The sequence below is a fragment of the Tursiops truncatus genome, chromosome 19 (genome assembly GCF_011762595.2).
Source record: "Tursiops truncatus isolate mTurTru1 chromosome 19, mTurTru1.mat.Y, whole genome shotgun sequence".
In the NCBI taxonomy this organism is placed as follows: Eukaryota; Metazoa; Chordata; class Mammalia; order Artiodactyla; family Delphinidae; genus Tursiops; species Tursiops truncatus.
Window position 1 is genome coordinate 1,072,530 of NC_047052.1, and position 25,948 is coordinate 1,098,477.

At 62.5% G+C, this 25,948-nt stretch overlaps 3 protein-coding genes and 1 long non-coding RNA gene across 5 annotated transcripts; 3 read left to right on the top strand and 1 right to left on the bottom strand.

Annotated features, from left to right (window-relative positions):
* Positions 1-3,105: 3,105 nt before the first annotated feature.
* On the top strand, positions 3,106-8,820 carry MVD (mevalonate diphosphate decarboxylase). Its single transcript, XM_033846431.2, has 10 exons — positions 3,106-3,255; positions 4,180-4,250; positions 4,643-4,757; positions 5,042-5,188; positions 5,959-6,158; positions 6,247-6,321; positions 6,419-6,637; positions 6,797-6,912; positions 7,707-7,815; positions 8,160-8,820. Exons 1-10 carry the CDS (start codon positions 3,186-3,188, stop codon positions 8,238-8,240), a joined length of 1,203 nt encoding a protein of 400 aa, XP_033702322.1. The 5' UTR covers positions 3,106-3,185; the 3' UTR covers positions 8,241-8,820.
* Positions 8,821-9,773: 953 nt separating this feature from the next.
* On the top strand, positions 9,774-17,118 carry CYBA (cytochrome b-245 alpha chain). Its single transcript, NM_001280610.1, is given in 6 exon segments — positions 9,774-9,856; positions 13,201-13,270; positions 13,759-13,833; positions 14,051-14,134; positions 14,656-14,737; positions 16,711-17,118. Coding segments are annotated over 6 exon segments (579 nt in total). The 5' UTR covers positions 9,774-9,798; the 3' UTR covers positions 16,921-17,118.
* Positions 9,863-12,555, top strand: LOC141277136 (uncharacterized). The gene is made up of 2 exons (XR_012327936.1): positions 9,863-12,158; positions 12,257-12,555. It is a non-coding gene; the product is annotated as an uncharacterized lncRNA (long non-coding RNA).
* A 2,044-nt stretch (positions 17,119-19,162) lies between the features above and the next one.
* IL17C (interleukin 17C) lies at positions 19,163-25,851 on the bottom strand. 2 transcript variants are annotated; one of them, XM_073795735.1, is made up of 4 exons: positions 21,718-25,851; positions 20,869-21,244; positions 20,258-20,592; positions 19,163-19,824 (listed from the first exon to the last, which is right to left on the bottom strand). In XM_073795735.1, exons 2-4 carry the CDS (start codon positions 20,869-20,871, stop codon positions 19,563-19,565), a joined length of 600 nt encoding a protein of 199 aa, XP_073651836.1. In that variant the 5' UTR covers positions 20,872-21,244; positions 21,718-25,851; the 3' UTR covers positions 19,163-19,562. The 2 variants fall into 2 exon arrangements, with proteins under 2 accessions (XP_073651836.1, XP_073651835.1); XM_073795734.1 differs by having other exon boundaries at positions 20,258-21,244.
* Positions 25,852-25,948: the final 97 nt, after the last annotated feature.

Genomic DNA, 25,948 nt, shown 5'->3' on the forward strand with positions numbered 1-25,948 from the left:
GCGGGGAGAACAGTCTGGAGGTTCCTCAAAACATTAAACACAGAACTACCACATGAGCCAGCAATCCTACCACTGGGCAATTCTACCCAAAAGAACTGAAAGCAGGAACTCGAAGGGATGTTTGACACCCACGTTCACAGCAGCATTCCTCACAACAGCCAACAGGCAGAAGCACCACAGAAATCCACTGATGGATAAATGGATAAGCAGTGGTCCGTCCACACAACGGAACAGTATTACTCAGCCTTAAAAAGGAAGGAAATCCTGGCACCTGCTACCGCGTGGATGGACCCTGAGGACATTATGCTCAGTGACATAAGCCAGACACAGAGGGACAAATCCTATAGGATTCCACTTACACGAGGCCCCTGGAGTGGACACATTCAGACACAGAGAGTAGAAGGGTGGCTGCCAGGGGCTGGAGGAGGGGTGGGCAGTCAGCATTCAGTGGGGACAGACTCTCAGTTTGGGAAGATCGGAGAGCTCTGGAGATGATGGTGGTGATGGCCGCACAGCAACGTGAGTGCCCTTATTGCCACTGAACTGCACACTTGAAAACGGTTAAGATGGTAAATTTTACGTTACATATATTTCACCACATTAACAAAAAAATGCTTTGAAACAAGACAGGAAATCTGAGGACTACGGGAGATGCTCCAGGCTTCGCCGTTGCCCCTCGACCTTGACAGTTCAAGCTGACTCCGTTTTCCCTGCACCTACCACCGTGCCTGTGAAACACGTTTGAACGGAGCAAATCAGAACGTGTGGACGTGGGTCTTAAAGTTTCTCCGTCTGGTTTCTCACCCTCACCATGACCCAACAGGCATTAACCCACACCTCTCTGACAAAAAAAAAAAAAGAAATGAAAAGAAAATAGAGGCCCTATGATGAGTTTATCTTATACACGCATGTAGACTGACCGTTCAGGAGACCTGGGGCTCACGGTGTCAGCCTGGGGGTCTACGTCCAGCCCTCCTTCAGGGGGCTTGTTTGTTCAAGGTTCCCCACTACATAAGGGGCCCTTTGCCCACATGCACACAGTCAGGCATTTATGCCTACACGTTCAACCGTGAACATGGTTTACACCTTCGTAACACTGAGAACATTTAACTGTATGGGGGAGGAAGGACTGTGGTGGGGCTGGAAGAGAATTCCTCATTCCTACTTAGTGGTAATCAACAGACACCATCGAAAACGGAAATAAAGGAAAGAGAGAAAGAAAGAGGGAAAAGCAGCAGATTATTTAGAAACACGGAGAAATATAAGAGATTTAAAAGTGGCCGCCTTTGGTGAGCTGGAACCTGGGCGGGGGGTAGAGAAGGGGATCTGGTAATTCACTCTCTAAATCACGTCCATGTAGTACTGTCTCCGTCTGTCCCAAACACCACCACAGGCTGGCAGCTTAAACAACTACCACTGAGCTCTCACAGTTCTGGAGGCTGGAAGTCCAAGGTCAAGGTGCTGGCAGATTCAGTGTCTGGTGAGAGCCCCTTCCAGGTTCCCGGGTGGTGTCTTCCTGCTGTTTCCTCACCTGGAAGAAGGGGTGAGGGGTCCCTTTTATGAGGGCTCCATCCCCATGACCTCATCACCCCCAGAGGCCCCCCTCCTAACGCCATCACACTGGGGGGTTAGGTTTCAACATACGAATCTGGGGTGACATTCACTCTACGGTAAATACTTAAATTATAAACCATAAAACTGAAGTTACCCAGGTGATGTAGGGTGGAGCACCTAGCGCAATACCTGGCGCAAAACAGGTGTGTCATGAACGTCTGTGCCGTCCCTCACGTCACTACCACGGCACAGCATAAATCACTGAGGTTCACGGGTGACCCTTCTTCTGTGGCTCAGAGAACACACGGCGACCGCTGGCCAGAGCAATCCACCAGCAACTCTTCAAAAAGGTTTCAGTGGCTTTGCATGAAACCGAAAAGCGATTCCAAGAAAACCTTAAAATAACCACCATCAGAAACACAGCTGTAAACGGCAGTGAGATACCAGTTTTCACGCGTCAGGCAGAGGGGGGGCCGCCGTGCCGGGGAAGGTTCGGGCTCCCTTACTTTTGTGGCTGGGCTTCAATGATCAATGGAGCTTCCAGAGGGAGCTTGCCAAGAGCTATCAACATTACTTTAGGCACATCCTGCTGGGCCCAGCAATGCCAATTCCAGGGATTCCTCCCACAGAAGACCTCACACTTGAACAAAAAAGCAGCTTGTGTCCAAACATTGGTAACAACCCGACTGTCAACCAACAGGGGACACGGTGGACAAGTTGTGGCAAGTCTAGATCATCGGGGATGACCTCCAAGAAACACTGAAGGGGAAGAAAGCTATTTGCTGATACTTTCAGGAACGGAACTGGGGGGGGGCAGCCTCCAGAGTGGGAGAATTTATATCACATACTCCTATCTTCACTGACACCTGAATCATTTGAAAACTAAAAATAAATTTTTACAAAGGGAAGGGGGCAATTGGGAGTTACTGTGTAAGGAATACAGTTCCAGTTTAAGAAAATGAGAACGTTCCGGAGGTGGAGGGTGGGGATGGTTGCCCAGCGATAGAAAGATACTTAATGCCACAGAACTGCACGCTTAAAAGTGGTCAAAATGGTACATTTTACAGCAATAAAAGAGTCAACATAAATGTGGCAACCCATTTCAACCAGGAAAAAAGAATCCTTGCCTAAAATGGGAGCGGGGTTTGAAAGCACCTATCTCCGAAGGAGCTCCTCCCTTAGCAGCCCGCCACCCAGGAACTGGTCGCCCAGGGGGTGGGGAGTCTATGGGAACCCCGGGCGGCGGGGCCCGCGTCCTGCCGAGCTGAGTTCAGCTTTCACCTCGAGTCTTCCACCTCAGGGACCCGCGCGCTCCCGGTAGGGCCGCCGCCACGCGCCTGCGCACACCCCGCGCCTGCGCAGAGCCGGCGCCTGCGCGGACACCCCGTTGGGACAGATCCCCGCGCCTGCGCAGAGCCGGAGCGCGTCCGCTGGCCAGCGGGGGCGGGCTCAGCTTCGGCAGTCCATCGTCCGATCCCGCTCATTGGCTGAGAAGTGGAGCGTGGACAGAGCCGGCCGCTGATTGGGCGGCACGCGAGCAGGTGGGGCGACGCGGACCAATCGTGGGGCTGGCTGCGGCGCGGGTCGGAAAGGCCTGCTGCCGGGAGCTGGGATCGCGCTATTTTTCGGCCATGGCCTCGGAGAAGCGGCTCGAGGTGGTGACCTGCACCGCGCCGGTCAACATCGCGGTCATCAAGTACTGTGAGTGGCGGGCCTCGGGGCCCGGGATGTGGGGGCCTTGCGTACGGGGAAACTGAGGCTCGGAGGGGCCGGTTTGGGCGGTGGACCGGGTCCTCCGCCCGCGGCAGGTGGACTGGGCCCTCGTCTGGATGAGATTGTGTGTCCGCGTGCAGGTATGAGGACCCGCCGCGCCCTCCATCTGGCAGGGCAGTGCGATCGCGGAGCTGGGCACCACCTGCAGCCGGGACACCTGGGGGCACTGTCCTTACGGGACGTCCGTCCCCGCGGGGCTAGACAGCGGGAGACACAGTCCATACACAACGCGCGTCCCCGCGGGGGCTTGGCTCCCATGGTCACGCCCACTCTGCCACCTCGACCTGCTCTCCGTGTCTGTCTGGTTCTGGTCTCAGGAATGCTCTTGGGATTCGCTCTCCTTGCTCACTAGTGCAGCACCTGTGCCTAACAATGGATTTGAAATTTTGGACTTTCTGGAAGGTTTCCTGTGTTTGCTGTGATATGACAGGAGTGGAAGTGCTCAGCGGAAGTGGGGGGAATGCTGTCTCTAGGGTGTACGAACAGGGAGATTTGAAGAGTTTTCAGTAACTGGGGCTCCTGTTTGGGAGGAAAAGGCAAGGGCCTTATAATCAGAGCACTCAGCACGGCTATTTGTTGAATGAGTGAAAGAAGCAGTGAAGCAAGGGGTCCAGCACTGCTCTCGGGAGCTAAGTGAAGTGGGGGAGCAATCCAGGAGGGCTTCCTGAAGGCGGGGGCACAGCAGGAAGAGGACTTAGATTGTACAGTGAGAGAGCTGGGTCCAGGCAGCTGGAGAGTTGTGGGGTGGCAGTGGGGGTGGGGAGGGGTGGGGCGTTGGTGGGCGGGAGCAACAGTGCGCCAGTCTGCTGGGCTGGGACACTGACTGGCTTTGCCGTGGGCCATGTGTTCCAGGGGGAAAGCGAGACGAGGAGCTGATCCTGCCCATCAACTCCTCTCTGAGCGTCACGTTGCACCAGGATCAGGTGAGCCTGGGCTGGCGATACACACCGAAAAAATATCTACAAAACCTTTGTTTACAGATGGTGGCGGTAAATCCCCAGCCAACAAACGCTGCTCGACCCATCACCCGCTGTGAGGAGTGCTCAGCGCACAGGCATGCACATGCCTGGCCCCCTCCTAGGAGGTCCCTGCCCTGCATTCTCTGCCAGGAGATGGGAGTATGGGCCGTGCCTTGGGTAGTAGACGCCCATGGGGTGTTCCCACTGCCTGAGCCCGGCCCGCCTTGGCCTTCACCTCCAGCAAAGCCACTGCCCTGAGTGGGCGCCCAGGAGGGACCAGGGCCGGAAAGGCCCCTGCAGAGAGGGGTGCTTGGCCGATGCCCGCCACCCAGGAGGCCCTGCACTTTCTTTCCCAGTTAAAAACCACCACAACGGCCGCCATCAGCAGGGACTTCACAGAGGACCGGATTTGGCTAAATGGCCGGGAAGAGGACGTGGGGCAACCGCGCCTCCAGGCCTGCCTGAGGGAGAGTGAGTGGGGGGCCCGGGGATGCTGGGGTCAGGCCAGGCCCGCTCCTTCCCCTGTGCCCCTTCCTCGTGCTGGGCGGGTCCGAGTGCACAGAAGGCGCTGCCGCCGCCACCCCCCACCCCCCCCCCCGTACCTCCCCCACGCCCCAGGGGCCGCGGACGCCCTTCAGCACAGCTGGGTCTGGGCCTGGGGCCTGGGATCTCCCGAGAAGGAGGTCTGCATGTGGAGCTCAGACAGAGGCCGGTCCCACCATGCTTACCCATGGCGCTGTCTTCTGTCCCTGCAGTCCGTCGCCTGGCCCGCAAGCGGAGGAGCGACGGCCACGAGGAGCCGCTGCCCCTCAGCCTCAGCTACAAGGTGCACGTGGCCTCGGTGAACAACTTCCCCACGGCCGCGGGCCTGGCCTCCTCAGCGGCAGGCTACGCCTGCCTAGGTGGGTGCCCGGGATGGGTCCCAGTGCTGTGCCCCAGGCATAGGGCCGTGGCCTCGGCTGTGCAATATATCTGAATGCTGAGCTCCGTGTATAGGACCGTGTGCGTGACAGAACGCTCCTCAAACTGGCTTAAACTCAGTGGGGATGATTACGTAGCAGAATCCCAAGGGCTGTGGCCAGCTCCAGGCTCTCAGACGGCCTACTGGGAACCCATCTCTCCCTCTGAATCTCTGCTCTGCCCTCCTCTCTGTTGGCTCACTCTCCAGCAGGGACCCCCACCCCCAAGCTGGGGGCAAAGGCACTTACCACAGAGGTGGGCAGTTGAGTCACGTCCTCCATGTAGCCTAAGACCAGTGAGCCAGGCTGCACTGGGGGCAGACGGCCTGCCTCGTGGACCCCCAGGTCCGCATCCTGGCATCAGACCCTTGACCAGTTCTGGCCCTATGCCCAGCGCTGCCAGCAGCCCCAGGCGTGCATGCACACTTTTTGCCCTCCGTGCTTGGGCCCTGCCTCAGTCAGCACCCCTCAGAGCTTTTCAGAGAAGCTTTCTCTGGCCCCTCGGCACACAGGCCTCCCAGTCCCCAGGGGGCTTCCCCTCCCGCCAGAGCCCCCTGCGGAGGCTGAGTGCGTGAGCATGTGGGTGCTGGATGCCAGCCGTGGAGCTGGGGGCCGAGCCTCCTTCCCCCAGGTGCCCCCCTCCCGTGGCACTGAGCACAGGCCGGCGCCCCTCCAGCCTGTCTGAGCCTCCCCGCCCCCATCACTGCCTGCAGCCTACGCCCTGGCCCGGGTCTATGGCGTGGAGAGCGACCTGTCGGAAGTGGCCCGCAGGGGCTCGGGCAGCGCCTGCCGCAGCCTGTACGGCGGCTTCGTGGAGTGGCAGATGGGGGAGCGGGCCGACGGGAAGGACAGCATCGCCCGTCAGGTGGCCCCCGAGTCACACTGGCCGGAACTCCGTGTCCTCATCCTCGTGGTGAGCTGGAGGGCCAAGCTGGGGGCGGGAGGGCCTCCGCAGCTCCCGGGGCCGTGGGCGTGGCGCACACCTCCCTCCCTCGCCACAGGTGAGCACCGAGAAGAAGCCGACGGGCAGCACGGCGGGCATGCAGACCAGCGTGGAGACCAGCGCCCTGCTCAGGGTGAGGCCGCGGCCGGCTGGGCGGGTGGCTCCCGGGGCGCTTGGGAGCCGGGCCCCGTGGCTCTGCTCGGCTCACAGAGAGGCCGCCTGCCTTGCAGTTCCGGGCTGAGGCGCTGGTGCCGGCACGCATGGCCGAGATGACCCACTGCGTCAGGGAGCGCGACTTCCAGGCCTTCGGCCAGTTGACCATGAAGGACAGCAACCAGTTCCACGCCACCTGCATGGACACCTTCCCGCCCATCTCCTACCTCAACGACACGTCCCGGCGCATCATTCAGCTGGCGCACTGCTTCAACGCGCACCACGGGCAGACCAAGGCAGGGGCGGGCGGGGCGCCCCGGGCCGCGAGCCCTCCTCCGGGGGCCGCATCTCCCTCTCGCTCTCGTTTTGGTTGCGCGGCCCCCCACCCTCGTCTCGAGCGGGTGGCCAGCAGGCACCGGGAGCTGGTCTGAGCCGGTCTGACCTCGTGGTTCCAGGTGGCGTACACATTTGACGCGGGCGCCAACGCTGTGATCTTCACCCTGGACGACACTGTGGCTGAGTTTGTGGCTGCCGTGAGGCACAGCTTCCCCCCTGAGTTGAACGGAGACAAGTGAGTTGTGGGTCCCCTCCCGGGAGGCCATAGCAGGCGGGGACCCATGGGACCGCAGGCGGTGTGTCCCACATGTGCCTCTTTGTGACCGCGGGCGCTACTCCCCTCGGTCCAGCCCCGGGGGCGCGCACGTGCCGCCCGCATCTCCTGTGACGGCGGGGCGTCTGGATTTCTTCCTCGCCGCTGTTTAAGGGACCCAGTTCTCAGTGAGGGGACGCCTGCCCGTGAGGGGCACGGGAAGTGTGGGTGGGGCCCTTTGATCTGCCACCCAGAGGGGGCGGTGCCCCTTCTGGTGGGAAGAGCTGGGTGCTACCTTCCACACCACGTGGGACCGGCCCCACGACCGAGGACTCGTCGCCCTGGTCACCCTGGGGGTGGTTCGTAGGTTTAACACCAACCGAGCGTCAGCTGAGGCCTTTGCTTCCTAAGCTGTGTCCCCCAACGGGTGCAGCAGCAGCCGTGGGCCAGGGTGAGAGGCGGTGCCAAAGCCTCGCGGAGCTTTCCCGAAACCCTCCCCTCAGCGACGGCGCCAGGCCCTCGGCCTTCCCGCGCAGCGTCTGTGTGCCTGGTCAGTGCTCGTGACGTCAAGCCACCATTTAACCGCTCTGCGGTGTACAGCCCGGGGCGTTAAGAACGTGCTGGGCACCCTCGTCCGTCAGCCCCAGAGGCCCCGCCTCCGTCGATAGTCACGACCCCCCCGCCCCCAGCCGCCGCTGCGTGTTCCGTCCTGGATCTGCCTGTTCTGCACATGCCCCATCCCTGCCCTCCCCGTCCAGTGCTGCCTTGTCTCCTAGGTTTCTGAAGGGGCTGCCCGTGGAGCCTGTCCCGCTCTCGGATGAGCTTAAGGCTGCGCTGGGTACGGACCCCACCCCCGGCGGCATCAAATACATCATTGCCACTCAGGTGAGTCCTGGCCGCGCACCGCACGTGCCCTGCGGGCTCAGGCCCAGGCTGAGGGGAGGGGAGGGTGGGTCTGGAATGTGGGGACCCCCAGAACAGATCAGGGTCCCTACTCGGGTGGCAGGGCCGGGCTTTCCGCCACATCCATCCAATTCCCAGACCTGTGACCTGTGCGCCCAGGCCTTGGCCTCTACCGTCCACCCCAGGTCTGCCCGGAGGGGCCGAGGCTGTGCTGGAGGATTGGGCCCTGGGCCCGGCGTCACCAACAGGGTGTTATCTGACCGGCACTTCCTGGAAGGAAGTCGCTCCCTGTCACCTGCCCTGACGTTGATTCCTCACCCCCCTAGGTGGGACCCGGGCCTCAAGTCCTGGATGACCCTGGCGCTCACCTCCTGGGTCCCGATGGTCTGCCGAAGGCAGCCGCCTGACCGCCTCCTCAACGGAGCCGTGGCCGCCGCTGGGAGAAGAGGCCGCTTTGCTGGGACTGGGAACCGGGTGTGGCGGCTGCCCGGCCGTGCTTGTTGGGATTTGTGCGTGGCCGCCTGGCTCCGGGCTGTGGCCGAGTTGGACAGTGGGACGACGCCTGCAGGTGCCCAGGCGGTCAGGAGCGGGGCCGCCAGGTGCCTCACCTTTCCCCGACCTGTGCCCAGCACCTTGCTGAGATGGGAGCCTGGTTCCGGATCCAAGCACTGGGGGACCGAGCCGGCCAGTGGGGAGCTGCCGGCGCATCGCCAATAAAGGGCTCTGGCCCTGAACTCGGGGGTCACTCCCACTGCCCCCAACAGCAGCTTGACCACTGGAGATGACGGCATGTCAGGGGTCCCCCCTCGGAGCTGGAGCACGGGCCACCGCACAGGGTGCGACCTCAGGACACCCCCGTGAAGTGCTCCGCCTGGCCCTGGGCCCAGGCCCCCGAGTGGGTACAGGGTGTCTTCACAGAAAGACCAGTGTTGTGTCTGTGGGGACCGGGGAGCAGCGCCAAGGCCGCAGTAAAGGCAGTTCGACGAGCATGCTTTCTCCTGGTCCAGGCAGAGCTCACCGAGGGGGCTGGGAGGGCGCGGCGGGAGATGGGGCTGGGACTCGACTTCTGCCCCCAGCTCGCCCTCTGTTGCCCAGCCACATATGGGGTGCTCAGCTGACCCTGCCCCATGGCCATGGCCACCACCGTGGTGGACGTGGTCACTCAGGCTGACGGGCTGGGGACGCGGTTTGGGCCTGGCTCTAAGCTCCGTCCAGGAAGGGAGGTGGGAAGCGGCTTTGCGGGCAGGAGCCCCTACTCAGCCCGAAGCTGTGGGTCTGCGACCAGAGCCCTCGCTCCAAGTGAGCTTCTCCATTCCTCTGAGCTGAGCGACCTCCCCTTTCGCACCCTCCCCATTGTCCTAACCAGCTGGGGGAGGAGGGGGAGGGATCTGAGCGCTCTGACCTTGACCCTGAAGGGGGGTCAGAGGAGGGAGGTGAGAGGACTGCCCAGCACCCCTGCACTCCGGATTTTCCCAGAAGCCTCCCACACGCTCAGCACCACCCCTCCCAAATTAGCCTCTGAGCAAAGGGTTGCCTGCAGAGGCCACACCTGTCCACACCCGCGCTAGCCCAGGGCCAGATGAGGCGGAGGCTGGGCCTGCGCTGACACGAGGCTCAGAGGTCCTGGCTGGAAGCCCCGCCCCCACTCGAGTCCACCGCGGCCGAGCTGGCTGGGTCTGCACGGGGGAAGGCCTGGGCCGGCTGGGTAGGGCCCCTTCCTGAGCTCCAGGTCCCAGGCTCTCGTGGCGGGGGTGGGGGACGAGGCTCCTGGGAGCACCGGGACCCCACCTGCCCCCAGGCCTGCCTGCCACCTGGGGAACCGGGGCTGGGGCGGGGCCAGCGGCGGGGCGGGGCCGGGCGGTGCCGGAACTCGGGGAACTCGGGGGACTCGGGGCGGGAGGCAGGCGGAGCTCTGGGGACGCGGGATCCGAAGTGCCTTAGCCGTGTCCGAGCCGGGTTGCCACCATGGGGCAGATCGAGTGGGCCATGTGGGCCAACGAGCAGGCGCTGGCGTCCGGCCTGAGTGAGTGGGGGGCTGCCGCGCTGGGGGCGGGTCTGCAGAGGGCGGCTGCGCCTGGGGTGAGGGGTGCCGCGGCAGTCCAGGCTGGAGCCCGGGCTGGGGAAGCGGGGGCCTGGAGGCCTCAGGCTATGGCCGAGGAAAGGGGGAGGGGCAGGCTGGAGAGGGGGCGGGAGAGGGTCCTGAGGAGCCAGAGACCCTGGGCTGCAGGCCAGGAAGTGGGAACTGAGGCCTGGGGGTGGGGGCCCCGAGACTGGAGACTCCAGCGGCAAGGAGTCTGGGGGCCTGTGTTGGGAGCAGGCAGCAGCCTCCTAGCGGAGCCTTGGAGCTGGGGAAGGGGATCCGGGGCCCTCGTGCCCCTGCAGACCCGTGCACACCCCCACCCCATCCTCTGTCCCTTCACTCTTCCACCACCCCCCCCACCACCCCCCACCCCCCACCCCGTCACAAGAGGAAGTTACAGTCGGGGGAAGAAGCGTTAGCCCCCGGTGGTTTCCGGAGAGTCACTGCCCAGCAGGGTTGGGAAAACCTGGCCTGACCCACCCCTGCCTGGACTGGCCCCTCCTGCCCCGGGGGTCCTGGGGTGTGGAGGTGGGCTCCTTCTGCCTCCTGGCCTTGAACTTGGCCCATGGGGGGGCGACGGCTCTGTCTCTGGGGCCCAGGCCTGAGTCTGCTCAGAAGGCCATTGCACAAGGCGGCTGGAAACAGCCATGTGACCTCCTCCCACCCAGCTCCCTGCGGCTGCTTCTGGGGAGGGATGGCGCCGTCACCCCGCCGCCCTGCGCTCATGGGGCGGAAACCCGTGCTGTAAAGACGCAGGAACCTCTCAGGAGGCGGCGAGGCGTGAAGCAAGAAGAAGCCGCTCACGGCTCTGCCCCTCCCAGGAAGGCCCCACACCTAGTCCGAGGGGGCGGGTGGGAGGACTGGGGGATACGGTGATGAGGAGGGTCTCAGCCCACCCCCGCTTACCTGGGACCCACCCCGAGGCCCCCACGCCCATCCTGGGGACTGGAGGAGCCGGCAGAGCTGGGTGCGGAGGGGAGCATTGTAAGGTTGCGTTCTGGGAGGTGGGCAGCTTTGGGGCACCAGCCCCAAGATTTGTGCCCAGGCAGACAGGCCCCCTTCTGGCGTCTCAGTGGCTGAGAACTCAGTGGGTCAGTACCTGGCTCTCCTCACTTCTGCCCAGAGCTGTGGTCTCCCCCCCCCCACCCCCCCTGCAATGACTATGGCTCAGCTTCCTCCACCATCAGAAGGGTCGGTTTGTCAGAAGTTCCCCCTTTTGGCTCCAAATTCCTCCTTTTGCTGACTTTTCCTCCCGATTCAGTACTAACTCCAGCCCCTCTGGGCTGACCAGGCCAGGCCCGACGAGCGGCCCAGCAGCCCGTGCGCCCTTTTTATTGTAGAAAGTCCCATCTAATCAGACCATGTCCCCTCCAATTCCAACCTCTCCACCCCTGGCCCTCTAGTCCTCTGGGGCCCACCCACCCTGGCCTTTGCGGAAGCGGCTTCGGAGAAGTCTTTCCAGAGCGCACAGCCTGACGTAGCCAGCACCTCTGCCCACGTTCACCTTGCTCACCACTAGCTGAAGTTTCCATCCCCATCGTGAGACCACAGCCCCATGGGAGCTGAGGCTCTTGCTGGTGATAGAGGCCCAGGCCAAGGAAGTTACACCCCCAGGTCGAGTGGCCATGGTGCTGCCTGAAGGCAGGGGAGATGTCCCTTCCCTCCTGCAGCTCAGGGAGGCGCCGGCAGCACAGCAAGCGTGAACATGAACGTAGCTGAGCCTGACACCTGCGGAAGATGATGAGCGTTCAGGGGCCGAAGGGAGGGGCGCCAGGAGTCAGGGCTTTTACCCGGTGAGATTCTGAGGCCAGAGTCGGGAAGAAACAGACCAAAAGATCATCCCCCGCAAGGAACTGTGCCATCTGCCACTGGAGCCTGGACGAAGAAAGTCTCGAACAAGACAAAACCGCTGGAAACTCAGGCCTGTACTGCGCATGGGGTGGGGGGGGGGGCTGCCACAGGGCCCACTGACCAGGAAGTTCAGGTCACCGGAAAGAACTACTGAAGGATGTGCTACCGCGAGAGCGAAGCTGGGTCCAGAGAGAAGGACGGCAACGCCAGCGTGAAGACACTGGCTGTAAATCATTAATAACCGTGGGTAGTTTGGGGTGAGACTGAAGTTAAACCTTCTAAAGTCCACATGCGGTTCAGGAAGAGGAATTTTAAAATTAAAGTTTGATCAAGTCAGCAGAAGGCAGAAGAAGCAACAGAAAAGCTACCTCAAGAGAAAACACAAGAGAGCGAAGTAAGTTACCTGCAAGCACAGTCGATAAAAGGTGTTAAATTCACTATCAGATTGCTTAAACCATAAAGAATCTAGCTCTATCGGCTTATTCATTACAGCCCACGACCAGAAGCAACTGACACGTCCCAAAGACAGGAGAATGGATAAATACATCGTGGCGGATTCACACAGTAGGAAACTACCCAACAAGACAAAGAGTGAGCTGGAGCTCCATGCAAACCACCGCAGGAAGGGCCTGGACAAACCTTCAGTTCGGCAAAAAAGGGCCCTCGGGGAACTTTCTGGGGTGGCGGGAATCTTGATTCGGGTGGAGATCACGTAGGGGGTCACACATGTAAAAAGTCTGTGCACTTTATGTAATCGTTATACCTCAATAAATGACTGGAAATCCTGGGGACAGCTGGTGGTGACGGTGTCAAAACAATGTGAATGTGCTTCACGGCACTGAGCTGTTCACTGATTTTACCGCAATAGAAAAGAAAAAGATTACTGGGGAGGAAAGACAGAGATACGCTTGCTCGCGGCAGGCGCACACAGGGCTGCAGGTAAAGGGCTGGAGAGACCAAGTCCACTCAGAACTGCATGAGACAAAACACATGAATGGGGGCGTCCAGGACACCCCCAGCCGGGAGAGAACGTCCACGCAGCCGGTACAGAGTCAGCAACCAACAGTGCAGTCTTTAAATGCATCGAGCAAACACTCAGCGTGTTGAGGGTCAGGGGCCTGGGGAGTGTGTCCAGGCTGGAGCCCAGGCCTTTCCTCTCCCACACATCCCTCAGCAGCTCCTCAGGCCCCTCCCTGGCTCGAATGCTGCTTCCCAGGGGAAGGCGTCCCGACCCCCATGCCTACGGCCATTCCCCATCACCGGCCAGGGGCTGCACCCACCTGGGTCCCCTTCCTGGGCTAACATGGTGGCAGACAGAGGGCAGCTCTGTGGTGCACTGGTGGCCCCTCTGGGGGAGGGGGAGCACAGGGGCGCGGCCGGAGCCCCTGCAGGCATGGGGTGGGGCACCTGCTAACCTGCTTCTCCTCTGTCCACAGTCCTCATCACCGGGGGCATTGTGGCCACGGCCGGCCAGTTTGCCCAGTGGTACCTGGGCGCATACTCCATGTATCCTCCCGCTGCACATCCCAGGTCGGGGTGGGGGGATAGAGATGCCGCTGCCCCTGGAAGGCAGGAGGGGCTCATAGGAGGGAGGTGACAGACCACCGGGCTGGGCCCTGGCGGGGTGGGAGGTGTCAGTGCCCCCTGAGGGTGGCACTGAGGCCTCGGGAATGCTCGGGATCCCCTCCACACCCCCGTCTATCAGCCACCCTCCCTAGCCGGCCGGGCCTATCCACGAGGGGACCGGGTCCCCCCTTCCCCCCACCAGCCCAGCTGTTACAGGCTCTCCGGAGGCCAAGGCAGGCATGGGGGGAGGGAGGGCACAGGACAGCAAAGGAGGCAGCAAAGTGGCCAGAGCTATGGGAATCCCGTCCAGCTGTTTCCCAGCTGCATGACCTCAGGCAGCGGCCGCACCTCTCTCTTTTCTCATCAGCAAAGGGGGCTCACTGCGGCCCCTCAGGCTGAGCTGGGCTCTTCCTTAACCGCAGCTTCAGAGCGGCAGGTGTGTTGATCTGCCTGCTAGAGTACCCGCGGGGTAAGAGGAGCAAGGGCTCCACCATGGAGAGGTGGTGAGTGTCCCTGCCCTGCCCTGGCGGCCTCCCCAGGAGCCGTAACCACGCGGGAGCCTGGTCCTGTCCCCAGCGCCAGCCCACTGGGTGTCTGCCCAGCCGCTGAGCCCCTGGGCCCCTGGGCCCCTGGGAGGAAGAGCCGGGTGCTCTGGGCCGGGGTGGGCGGTGGGTGTGCTGAGCTGGACGCAGTCTGTCTCCCCTCCCTCCCTCTGCCTAGCGGACAGAAGTACCTGACCAGAGCGGTGAAGGTGTTCGGGCCCCTCACCAGCAATTACTACATCCGGGCCTTCCTTCACCTTGGGTGAGTCTCTGCCCACTTGGGATCACCAGCACCGCCAGCAGAGGACTGCTGGGGTCAAGTTAGGCCCCTCCCGGGCTCTGCCAGAGGTTCCCTAAACCTGTATCTGTCATTACTTACAAGGTAATGATTCACCCCAGCCTGGTAGCTTAAGTCAGGAATAATCAGTGTTCTGGGGTTGACTGGGCTCAGCTGGGCGGTTCTGCTCAGCCGTCCCACAATGAGTCTGGTGGTCGCCACCGGGGAGACCGCCACGCGCAGCGCCCCTGCGGCTGCTTGGGCCTCCTGCCTGGGTGGCGGCTGGGGGCCCAGTGCCCTGCCCCTATGTCTGCCCGGTTTGCCCTGTGCAAACCAGGCAGAGAACAGCTCCGGGGCCGAAGTTAGAAGCCCAGCCTGGGCAGCAGTGGGCATCCCCTCCGCTCAAGGTCCTGGGGGCTTTGTCCTGAGATCCTGTGGTCTCTGACCAAGGCCTGGGGCTGCAGACCCCCCTTCTGACTGTCTTCCGTCCTCCACCCCCTCCCCAGGCTGTCGGTACCTGCCGGCTTCCTGCTCGCCACCATCCTGGGCACAGCCTGCTTGGCCATCGCAAGCAGCATCTACCTGCTGGTGAGTAGCGTCCTCCGTGGTCAGCCCCGCCGGTCCTTGACAGCCTTGGCCCCGTGGCTGGCCCTGCAGGCCGAGCCCGTGTCCTTGTTCACGTCGTGGGAACAGTTCCAATGTAGCCTCCATTCTGGCCCATCTAACGTGCTGGCCGTTCCCCTACGTCCTCTGTAACCTGCGCTGCAGCCCTGCGCGGTGGGAGGTGGGGCCCCCACTTCACAGACAAGCGGCGGAAGCTCAGAGAGGGGACGTGGCTGGCCCAGGTCACACGGCCGGCAGGCCCGGCCTGGACTGGGATCCGCTGCTCAAAGGTTTCTCATCCAGTTCGGGATGCCGTCAGGAGCTCGTGAGCAGGGCAGATGCCATGTGCAAAACCCTTGGGGCTGGGTTTGCCTGGAGTACAGGTTCGTCAAGGGGCCCCTTGTCAGTGAGGCTGGACAGGGCAGGGGGCGGTAGGGATGGGGCGGGGGCCCCACCAGGCGCAGGCTGCCGGACGCTCGCTGTTCTCCTGCGCGTGGTGCCCCTGACCCTCCGAGCCGCGGTTCCAGCCCCACCACGGCCACCAGCTTCAGTCAGGCCGACAGGGCCTGATGATTTCGACTTGATTGCTCCGCTGATGATGAGCTGGCCGCCGCCTCATTCGCTTCAGCTGTCTCAGTGCTTCTGCGCTGCCTGGTCAGACCTTTTGCCCATTTTCCTATGGGGGTTTTGTCTTTTTCTTGTTAGTTTGCAGGAGTGTCATGTGTATTTTAATTGTGAATCCTTTGTAAGTTTTAGCCACTGTGGGTACTTCCTCCTTCTCTATTAAGGATCTAACTTTGTCCGTGAATTCTTCACTGAGCAGAAGTCTGTCTGTCTAATATATTTATTTGCTTTATAGTTTGTGCTTTTTAAAAATGGCTTTTCCTGCCCCTATGCCATATTTTCCTCCATTCTTTTCCTTCAACTTTCTAGTTTTACCTTCTGGGATAGAGTGTTCTAGTTTTGTTTTTTTTTTTCTCTCTCTTAATTAATTTATTTTTTGGCTGCGTCGGGTCTTCGTTGCTGCACACGGGCTTCCTGTAGTTGCAGAGAGCGGGGGCTACTCTTTGTTGTGGCTCACAGGCTCTAGGCGTGCGGGCTTCAGTAGTTGTGGTTCACGGGCTTTAGTAGTCGTGGCACGAGGGCTCAGTAGTTGTGGCACGAGGGCTCTAGAGTGCAGGCTCAGTAGTTGTGGTGCACGTGCTTAGTTGCTCCGTGGCATGTGGGATCTTGCCAGACCAGGGCCCGAACCCGTGTCCCCTGCATTGGCAGGCGGATTCTTAACCACTGCGCCACCAGGGAAGCCCCAGTGTTCTAGTTTTTAACTTAGCAGGCGTGATTCTAGAAATTCACTTTATTCTTATGCTTCATAAAGTCTATGCTGTCACATATTTTTTGTATCAACTAATGTATTAGGGGAGACAAAATGAAAGATACACGTTCTCAGGTCCACTTGGCCTCTGGCCCTGGAGTCTGCATTTCAGCAAATTCCCTGGGCTGTGCACTCTTCCTCCTCAACACACCTGGGTCCCTGGCCTCCGTGGCCACCCTCCTGGGCCTCTCCCCACCCGCCTCCCCCAGAGCTGCCGGCCTCAGTTCAGCATCATGGCCACTCAGGCCTGGGCTTCTGTCCTGCTCCTGGCCCTTAGTCCCTGGGAAGAAGGCTGGTCTTGGGCTGTGTACCTGGAAGCTGCCTCCAGGGGATCTTTCAGGAGCCCCGGGGTTCAGCACCCCTTGCCCTTGTGGGGCCCCTTGTGTTGTGGTGAAATAGCTAGGTTCTGACTGTGTGGCCTCAGGCCCATCAAATAACCTCTCTGAGCTCCAGTCCCCTCAGGTCTCACTGAATTCGGTCGTGTCCTGGCTTCTGGCGGGGGTGGGGGAGCGCAGGGGCGGGGAGGCCGTATGGCGGGGCGGGGCGGCCTGGGAGGACCCCAGCCCAGCCCCTCCATGTCCTGCAGGCGGCTATCCATGGGGAGCACTGGACCCCCATCGAGACCAAGCCCAAGGAGCGGCCGCAGGTGGGGGGCACCATCAAGCAGCCACCCAGCAACCCCCCGCCCCGGCCACCAGCCGAGGCCCGCAAGAAGCCGAGTGAGGAGGAGGTGGCAGGGGTCCCTGGGGGTGGCCCCCAGGAAAACCCCATGCCGGTGACTGATGAGGTCGTGTGACCAGGGCCTCGAGCCACTCCCGTCCCGCCAAAGCTTCGAGGGCTTCTCCTGCAGACGGGTGGGGGTGGGCAGCCCCCAGCCCAGGGCACCCCCTTTTCTGCAGACTCCTTCAGGTTCAACGGCAACAGGGCTGTCATCTTCCTCACTGGCACTGGGATCTCAGTGCATCGCCTGTTCCATGAAACACGTATCTGGAATTCCAACTGTCTGTGTTTCTACGCTGGAAAAGAACGTCTCAGGTCTGGGGGGAGGGTGTGTGTGTCCCCCCAGCTCCCTGACCTGCTAGGACTCACCTGCTGCAGCACCCCTTGGACCACCCTGGGGCCAGTGTGCCGTGGGCAAGGTGCCCACTTGGGACTTCCGCCCCAGCCAGGTCGCCAAAATCGTTAGCAAACCAAACTCGGGTCTGCTCAGCCCTGCACAGCAAAGCCAGTCTGCTGACACGCGCTGTGGTGAAGGCAGGCGCAGGGTTTACTGCGGGCACCAGCAAGGAGTCCGGGCAGCTCGTGCTCAAAAGCCCCCAACTCCCTGGTGGCTTTCAGGGAAAGGCTTTTAAAGACAGAGGGAGGGAGGGAGGGAGCGTGGGGGAGTCATCAGCGGGTGAGTGAACCCAAAGTGGGTTCGGTTAACACGTACACACCCACACACCATACATGCCCCCGCGCACACACCGCACACACACCACAGTAGCCATGGCGGGCCCAGGAGCCCCTGTGGCCCCGAAGCTTTGCCTGGCTTCAGCTCACACCCCAGCCTGGGAAGCCCCTTCCTTCCCCGGCACCCACTCCCCCGAAGTCTGGAAAAGCCCTTAAATCGCTCGCCTCCTGCTCTCACACTTTCAGAGCTGGGGGTCTCTAGGGACCTCTGGCCTGGAGGGCACACTGCGTGTCAGCCAACACTCTTCGTCTTCAGCATGAATCCAGTCGGCCCACCGTTCCCCCGCCCCCACTCCCAGACCACTCCCAGCACTGCCCTGTCCCGCCCGGTGCCCGGCTCGGAGCCCACAGGCTCCCATAGCCCAGGACGGACACTGTCTCCGGCCCCCGCCCGCACCTGCTGTGGCCCTTGTCACCCCGTCCACTGGGCTCCAGCCACACTGCCCCCCGGGCACAGGCAGGCCACCTTCTCAGCCTCTGCACAGGCCATCCCCTCTGCCTGGAGCACTGGGCCCCGGATGGCCACTCAGGTGGTGCCCAGGTGGCCACCACTGCAGCCCCTCTCCCTTCCCTTGTCCCTTCACCACCAACCGGCCCAGGGCTTCGCTGATGGGGCCGTGGTGGTCGGTCACCCACGGGGCAGGTGGGGAGCTATCCATTTTGTTCACAGCTCTGATCCCGGTCCTGGGCACAGGGCAGAAACTCTGTAAGTGCTGACTGAAGACTCCTTCCAAGCTCAAGATAAAGGTTACCTCCTCCGGGTAGCCTTCTGAGACCCCTCCCCTCTTCCTGGGCCTTACACACAGTAGGTGTCAATCAGCAGGTGAAAGTGGCAGGGGGGTGCAGACAACTGCCCTGCAGCCCCACAGCCCTTAGAGCTGACGTGCGTCACAGGTGTGGGGACTGAGGCTCCAAAGCGGGCATCGTAGCTGATCGAGAACTGCTGAGGCCACGCACTCCTGGGCCCCTAAACTCATTGCCCCAAAACGTGCTCTGAGCCAGGACCTTCTGTCGTGATAGGTCAGGTGGTTCTCAGGTGGCTGGCTGGGTGCCTGAGCTGGGAGGTGCCCGTTAGCTCGGCTGCCCCTCGTCTGGCAGGTCACCCGTGGTGGACAGAAGCCCAAGGGGGTTTCCAGAGCTGCCTGGGCCTCTGCTGGGGTTGGGGGAGCATGACTCAGCCAGGCTACAGAGACATGTCCCCCTGAGCGGACCCCCGGGAAGTCACCCCAGGACACCTGTCCATGGGGTAGGGAGGTAGTCCCCAGGGGCCACACCCACGTCTGTGGGGAGAGGGCTGGGCTTTGGGAATGAGTCCCATCGCCAGACCCGGGAGCTACTGCATGGCCAGCGGGGCACACCTGGGCTCCACTCTGTTAAAACATAACCCCGCCCTGGGTGCACCTGGGTCCATGCATAGACCTTCCTAGAAGGACACACCACGATCTGGGCCAGTGGCTGCCCCTGGGGGACCAGCTGGGTGTTAACGACCAGGCAGCGTAGAGGGTGAGAGAGTGGCTTCACCCACTGCCCTCTGTGCCAGCCAGTGTTGTGCTCTGAGATACTGTTTAGCCGTGAGACAACGCGTATTCACGTGTAAAATAAATAGCTGTTTTAGAAACACAGGGGTGCTTGTTCCTCCCGGGGGGCTGGGGTGAGGGGAGCCCAGGAGGCCAGGAAGTGGAGGTGGCCATCAGAACACCTTTTCCCTTTTCTGTAGGTGTTTTAGCAAGTTCCAGAAGAGTGAGAATGTTCCTTCTAGCCCAGCTGTTTCTGTCAAAGGATAAACTGCCTCTCCAGCTGGGGGCTGCCCAGCACAGGGTCATCCCCCAGGCACCGGGGGCTGGGCCCTTCCCAGGCCAGGTCTCAAAGCAGAGGCCTGGAGCCTCGGTACCCGCCCAGGGCCCCAGGGGGGCACATAAATACCCGATAAATACACATAAATAGGAGGGGCGTCCCTGGAGGCCAGTCCAGGAGCCGAGCCAGTGATCACCGGGCCGACCTGGGCAGGACACAGGTGCAGCCCACGGGCACTCGGATGAACTCGGTGTGGAAGGTGAAGGCCCCGGGCGTGGGCACCCCCGCCGCATCCCGGGAGCAGGGCCGACGGCGCAGCACCAGGAGGCTCTGGACCAGCGGCACCGAGTTGAGCGCAGCCGTCTCGCGGCCTGTCTTGGCGCTGATGCAGCCCCGGCACAGGCACTCGGCGAAGGCCAGCTTCTGGGGGTAGCGGCTCTCGTCCGTGTCCACGCTGAGGGACAGGCGGGGTGTAAGCGAGCCCGGGCGGGCGCCCCCTTCCCTGCCCGCGGCTGCCCCATGCTCTCAGGGCGGCTCCGGGCCGCAGGGTGGGAGGTATGGGGCGCTGGGAGGGCTTGGCACGCAGCTGGTGCCCAGGAAGTGAGACTGTGCGTGTGCCCCACGGCCCTCCCAGAGCCCAGAAGCCCCCCTCTCTCCCTGCCAGTCCCAGCCCCACCCCTGCAAGAACTCAAATGGGGGCCCCCCAAATTTTCCCGGGGGACCCTGGTGTCTGAGGTCTGGGCTGAGGTCTGAGACACTGGGCGAGGACCAGCTCGCGGGGGAGCCTTGACCTCCCAGTGGTGGGGCGGGCCGGCCGGAGGTCAGCAGGTGAGAGCGCTGAGGCTCGGGGGGCCCAGGGGCCCGTGCCCAGAGAGGCCCGCTCTCACCGGTATCTCCAGGGCGAGATGGAGCGCTGGTGGACGTCAGCTTCCAGCACCTCCTCGGGCTGCAGCACGGGGCACTGGTTCCTGGCCGGCGATCCCGCGTGCCGGCCCCTGTGGCCCGCCGCCTCCAAGCTGGACGCCAGCGCCACCGGCAACGCCTGCTCCCACTTGGCCGCTCGAGCCAGCAGGTGGGGAGGGGTGTGGCCCAGGGGCAGCTCCGCCGCCGAGTAGCAGCGCGGGGTCCCGGCTGTGTGGGTGCGGGCCCCTGGCCGGAGTGGGGGGCTGTGGAGAGCCAGGCTGGTGGGCGGCCAGAGCAGGAGCAGGAGGACACGGAGCGGCTGGTGGACCAGGCGGTGGGGGGTCAGCGGCGCCCCGGGGAGGGGCCCCGCCCTGCCCGCCGCGGGCTCTGCTCCCTGTGGAAAGCGGGCAGGGGGACGTAGCCTCCCTCTACAGGTCGGGAAACGGAGGCCCGGGGGGTTCTGGGCTCCTGGCTCCCTTTTGCCCCCAGATTTGGGCGGCTTCCTGGACCCTGCCGCCACGTCCTCAGCCTGGGTGTCGGGCGGCAGGCCGGGCGGCACCGTCCAGGCTGGAGGGCGGGGAGAGGAGCGGCTCACCATCGCAGCGGGGGCTGGGTTCCGGGCTCCGCGGCGGCGCACCTGGCAGTCGCGGCGTACCCGTGGCTGCCCTGGCTGCAGCCGGCTTGCGGCGCCCTTTATACCCCGGGCCACGCCTGGGGAAAATCCGGCACCCTCCCTCCTCGGGAAGGGCCTGGCCTTGCTTCCTCCTCCCCTCCCTGCAACTGTCCCCTCCCCTCCAGGACAGGGTGGACCCAGTCGCCCTCCTCTCCCCCATCTCCAGGGACCCTACCCCAGGCCAAGCACTTGCCGATGGGGCTCAGAACGGTCTTTCCCGTGTGACAGGAACTCTCGAACCTTCTCCAAGTGCCAAGTCCTAACCCCTTGTACGTTTTTGCTGTCTGGACCTGGTGACCTGAGGCGAGAGCGTGCTCACTTTGCGCCACTGCCCAGTCCTCCCCCAGGGCTGATTCTCCCGTCCCCTCCTCCTGCCACGTGGGGAGGTTCCAGAAGGGACCGGGCGGCTGGGGGCCAGCGAGCCCCTTCAGGATTCTCTGCTGGGCTTCTGTGGTTTCAGTCAACAGAAGTGCAAGTGTGAGGTGGAGGGGGTGGCAATGCCCTGGAACCTTTAAAGGGCAGGGTGCCCTAAGCAGCTTTCTAAGGAGGCCCCCGGAGCCCACCTGCACCAACTCCGTGCTGCTGGTGAGGGTGCTGGGGTGCCTTCATTACCCTACAAGGGAGACGGTTTAGGGCCAGATCCTGCCAAGTTTTGAACGCTGAGGTTTGGATGCCATGCTGGCGAGGGCCTCTCGAATCAGGATAAAATGTCCCGCTGAGGAGGGCCTGGGCGTGCAGGATGGAGTCAACCTGCCTTCCGGGTTTCCTCACCTGCCGGCAGGAGCCAGAATGTCCACCACCAAGGGGCCCGTCTGACACTGGAGGCGCAGACTCGGTGGACAGGAGGACCCCTGAGAGGGGCATGGAGAAGGCAGTGGGACGCCGGGGCCCTCCCGGCCTCGGTCTGGAGGAAATGTTCCCACAGCGGGCATCGTGTCACGGCTGTTCTCCCAGCTTCTTTCTGACCGATGGATGGACAGACACATTGAAGCCCCAGGGCTGCTCCTGCCTACCACACCCCTGCCCGTGGCCATCCACCCTCTGCTTGCACACCTCCTGCAGCAGGGAGCTCACCACCTGTATTCATCTCCTGGGGCGGCCATAACAAAGTGCCCCAAAATGGGGGGCTTAAAACAACAGACGTTTATTCTCTCACAGTCTGGAAGCCAGAAGCCCCAAGTCAAAGTGTCAGCAGGGCTGGTTCCTTCTGGGGTCTCTGAGAGGGAATCCTTGCTGCCTCTCCCAGCCTCTGGCGGCTCCTGGCAATCCTTGGGGCCCCGGGCCGTAAACGCACCAGTGCAGCCTCTGCCTCACTCCCACATGGCCTCTCCCCATGTGTGTCTCTTGTCTCTGTACCTTCTACAGACATTCACCTACCCAGGGTGATCTCATCAAGAGCCTGACCTTAAGCACAGCTGCAGACCCTTCTCCCAGATAAAGGCACATTCTTCCCAGGCACTGGGGCTAGGCCCTCAACATAGGCTAGGCCCTCAACATAGTTTTGGGGGACACAATTGAGCCCCTTCCACCTTCCACCAGGACAGATGCTCAGGTCCAGAGAAAGACCCTTCTTAGGCTGAGGTGAGGCCCGCCTTATTGCAGGGCACCCAGGGCCTCAGAAATCCCAGTCCCTCCTGCCTCGGCCCCAAAGGTAGTGTGATCCCCTCCAGGGCAGGGACACCGTGCAGTGGACCTGCCCTGTCCCCAGGCGTGGAGCTGCCCTCGCAGAGTGAGGGGAGGGGGCACCCATGCCTGGCACTGGCCCCTGGGGGGGAATCCAAGGGGAAGTGTCCTTGCCTTCGTGGGGCTGGGGTCCCCCGCAAAGGATCTTCAGAAGTGAAAGGCTCAGGGGTCCCTACGCCAAGGGGCTGAGCTTCAGCATTTTCTATGTCTTTGGGTGGGCAAGGCGGGGACAAACCCCGGGGCCGGGCCTCACGCCTCCTTCCTCACTACAAGCTCGAGCTGTTTTGTGTGCATTGGTGGCCCGCCCGGCGTCAGAGTCCCCGGCACCCACGGAAGGACAGGGCGGAGCCCAGCAGTGCCTCATTCCTGCGGGCGGCTGAGGCAAGCACACGGGTACAGGGTTAGGCAATACTGGAAAGGCAGCTGCAGGAGGAAGGCTGGAGGGCGTCCTGGAGGAGGCGCCCTGGATGGCTCCGCCCCTCAAAGCACAACCACCACATCTCTGCCCCCAGACCACACCCATTCGACCAAGTTCCCAAGTCCCCCTGTCTGGAGAGATGCAGAAAGGGGACGGAGGGGCACAGAGAGGGGGTGGTGGTGGATGGAGGTAGGGGAGGAGGGATGGATGGAGACAGGCACAGAGATCTAGGGAGACTCAGACAAATGCAGAGACCACAGATGGAAGGCGGGGCAGAGAGAAAAGGACAGAGCCAGGGCAGGAAGGCAGAAACACAGGAACCACAGGGACACTCACCAGGGCCAGTCCCTCAGTGCCTCTGGGGTGGCCCTGCCTGTGGCTCGGAGCCCGAGCAGCCCAAGCGGGCCTGGGCTGGGGACGTGGCCTGCAGGAGGGGTTTGCTCCAGGCCCTGCCAGCTCCAGGCTCGAAGTTCTCCCCCGTCCTAGAGGGAAGCCCAGTGGCAGGCCGCAGTCCCGTCTGAAGTGGGGGTGGCAATACCCTCTCCCCCTTCCCTCCTGTGGCGTGGCCTTTTCGACCATGGGGCCCCAGGCAGTCCTGCCCACAGTCAACCTAGGACACAGCCCAGTTTTCTCGTGCTCCCCAAACTTTGCACTGTCGGGAACGACCCCTTCGCCTCACGCTTGTCCACGGCCCCTCAAGGGTGGCTGCCCGAGGCAGGGGTCCCTGCCCGCTGACCCAGGGCCTGAGCCCCCTCCCGCCCAGCTCCTCCTCCCGGTGGGGGCTGACGGGCCCGCAGGGGCTGCGGCGCTGGCTGAGCCGTCACGGGGGGAGCTGGATGGTTGGCAGAGAGCGAGAGGAGGGTGGAGGCCCAGGCCTTGAGGGAACCGGGGGCACAGGGCTGGCGCTGCGGGGAGGGGGCTGGCAGCGGCTGTAAGTCACCAGCAGGCGTACGAAACCCACAGGAACTTGATTTTCACTGAACTGAGCTGCCCACTAGTTCAATGTACTCACTCATGACGCTGGAGACGACACTTCACATTTGAGTTAGGAAAGTTACAAACTGAAAAAATGAAATCTTTTTTTTTCACCTGTTCAAGAGCGAGAGGAGGAGAGACGGGCACACTAGAAGCTGGAGGGTGCCTTGGCCTGGGGAGGGCGGCCCGAGGGGTGTGGCTCCCCTTCCCTCAAGACGAGGAGGGTTAGTATGAGAAAACTCAGAAGGGCCGAGGCTGGGCTTTCTGCCTGTGCTTTACACTCGGGGAAAGCACACCAGAGCTTCCCCCGAGGAGGCCAGCTCCAGGGCAGCACTGGCGCAGCAGACAGGGGAAGGCATGAGGGGCCGGGGCAGGCCTGGCCTGAGCTGGGAGAGGAAGGGTGAGGTGCAGCTGGGTCACAGTTCAGGAACAGGGAGCAGTGCGTGCAAAGGCCCGGGGTGGGAAGGAGGAATGCAAACAGGCAGGGGAGGGGCTCTGTCGGGGTCTGCAGCTGTGGAGGAGGAGGGCTGGAGGGAGGGGCAGGGGTCAGTAGGCAGAAAAGAAGCTTGAGGAACTGGGAATCACTCCCACCTTTGCATATTAACCGCCTGGCAGGGCCTCAGCCCTCACGTCCCCTGGGGGGCAAAGATGCTGAGAACCCATTATAGCACAGAGCCTCCCTTTTCCCACACGCCTGGCCTGGACTGTTCTTTCCACTAGACCTGGGGGAGAGCTGGCTCGGGGTGTGACTCTCACCCCTCCCAGGACACACCCCTGCCCCCAGATGGCAAAGGGCAAGCTGCTAGTTTAAACCCAGCTCCGGTCCAGGGAACCCAGGGCTGTAGATGCAGCCCAGGCGTGGGAAGCCAGGTCAGCCCAGCCCTTTGGCACAGGAGCTGGCTGGTCAGCCGGGCCAGGGGGGCAGCGTGCTGACACCTGCGTGGGGGACTCGCTCACCTGCGGGCTCCTGGCTTCAGAGGCCATCACTGCTCGGCTGGCTCGTGGGGCCCAGCGGCTGGGGTGCAGAATGCAGGGACAGGCTGTCACCCAAGGTGTCGTGGATTCTGGCTCTGTGTCCTTGAAGGCCGCCCTTCAGAGAATGGGAGTTCCCTCTGCACCTGGCTTTGACCCGAGGGCAAATCAGATAAGTCTTGAGAAATTGCCCAGACACAGTATTGAGGCTGGTGATGCAAGAAGCAGCCCGTGTGCTGTGCTGTGGGGCGGGCGTGGACTGCACTGCAAACAGGGCACGCAGGAGGCCCCGCGGCCTGGCACTGGCTCCTGGCCGGCTCTCCTGTCCCACAGGTCAGTGGCTATGCAGCCTTGGGACAGAGCAGCCGGTAACTGAGGTAACTGAACGTAGCCTCCTGACAGCCCACAACAGGGCTCTGGGAGGCATGTCGCCTGCAAGGACTCACAGAACTTGGTTTAAAGTAAGTCACCCGAGAGCAGAGGTGCCGATGGGGGGACTGGGCGGGGGCGCTCCCAGGCCCCAGCACCACTCTGCAAGTTCAATCCACAAGAAAGGGCCCCCCCCCTCCAGTGGTCTTGGTCCTGCCGGGAGGAGGGCAGGGGCTCAGGAGGGCACTGCGGGCGGTGACGCTCAGACTCGATGACAGCCTCTCCCAGCCTGCAGTGAGTGAGACGGCACCGTGGTCCTGGCCGGGGTGTCTCATGCTCAGATACCTGCATGTCCGAGTGGGGTCCAACTGTGCGTTGAGGCACTGAGTGGAGAACTGGCTTTCAGGCTGGGGTCACCTCTCTGGCTCAGGGCCCGCTGCTGGGGAAGGTGGGCTCTCGCTCAGGCGGAGATCTCGGTGTTCAGGAAGCCCTGCCGGGCCAGCCCCCGCGAGGAAACCAAGGTGAGCGCTCCACGGGGTGGGGCCTCCTTCAGCCAGCAGCCCAGTGGGCATTGCCAAGCGGAGG

What these genes read in the sequence shown, in the direction of transcription:
- MVD (XM_033846431.2), top strand. Translation starts at nt 3,186, where the DNA reads ATGGCCTCGGAGAAGCGGCTCGAGGTGGTGACCTGCACCGCGCCGGTC. An exon ending in CGCACCACGGGCAGACCAAG is followed by an intron (nt 6,638 to 6,796) that starts GCAGGGGCGGGC and finishes TCGTGGTTCCAG; the next exon opens with GTGGCGTACACATTTGACGC. An exon ending in AATACATCATTGCCACTCAG is followed by an intron (nt 7,816 to 8,159) that starts GTGAGTCCTGGC and finishes TCACCCCCCTAG; the next exon opens with GTGGGACCCGGGCCTCAAGT.
- IL17C (XM_073795734.1), bottom strand. Translation starts at nt 20,871, where the DNA reads ATGGTGAGCCGCTCCTCTCCCCGCCCTCCAGCCTGGACGGTGCCGCCC. An exon ending in ATCTCGCCCTGGAGATACCG is followed by an intron (nt 19,825 to 20,257) that starts GTGAGAGCGGGC and finishes CCTGTCCCTCAG; the next exon opens with CGTGGACACGGACGAGAGCC.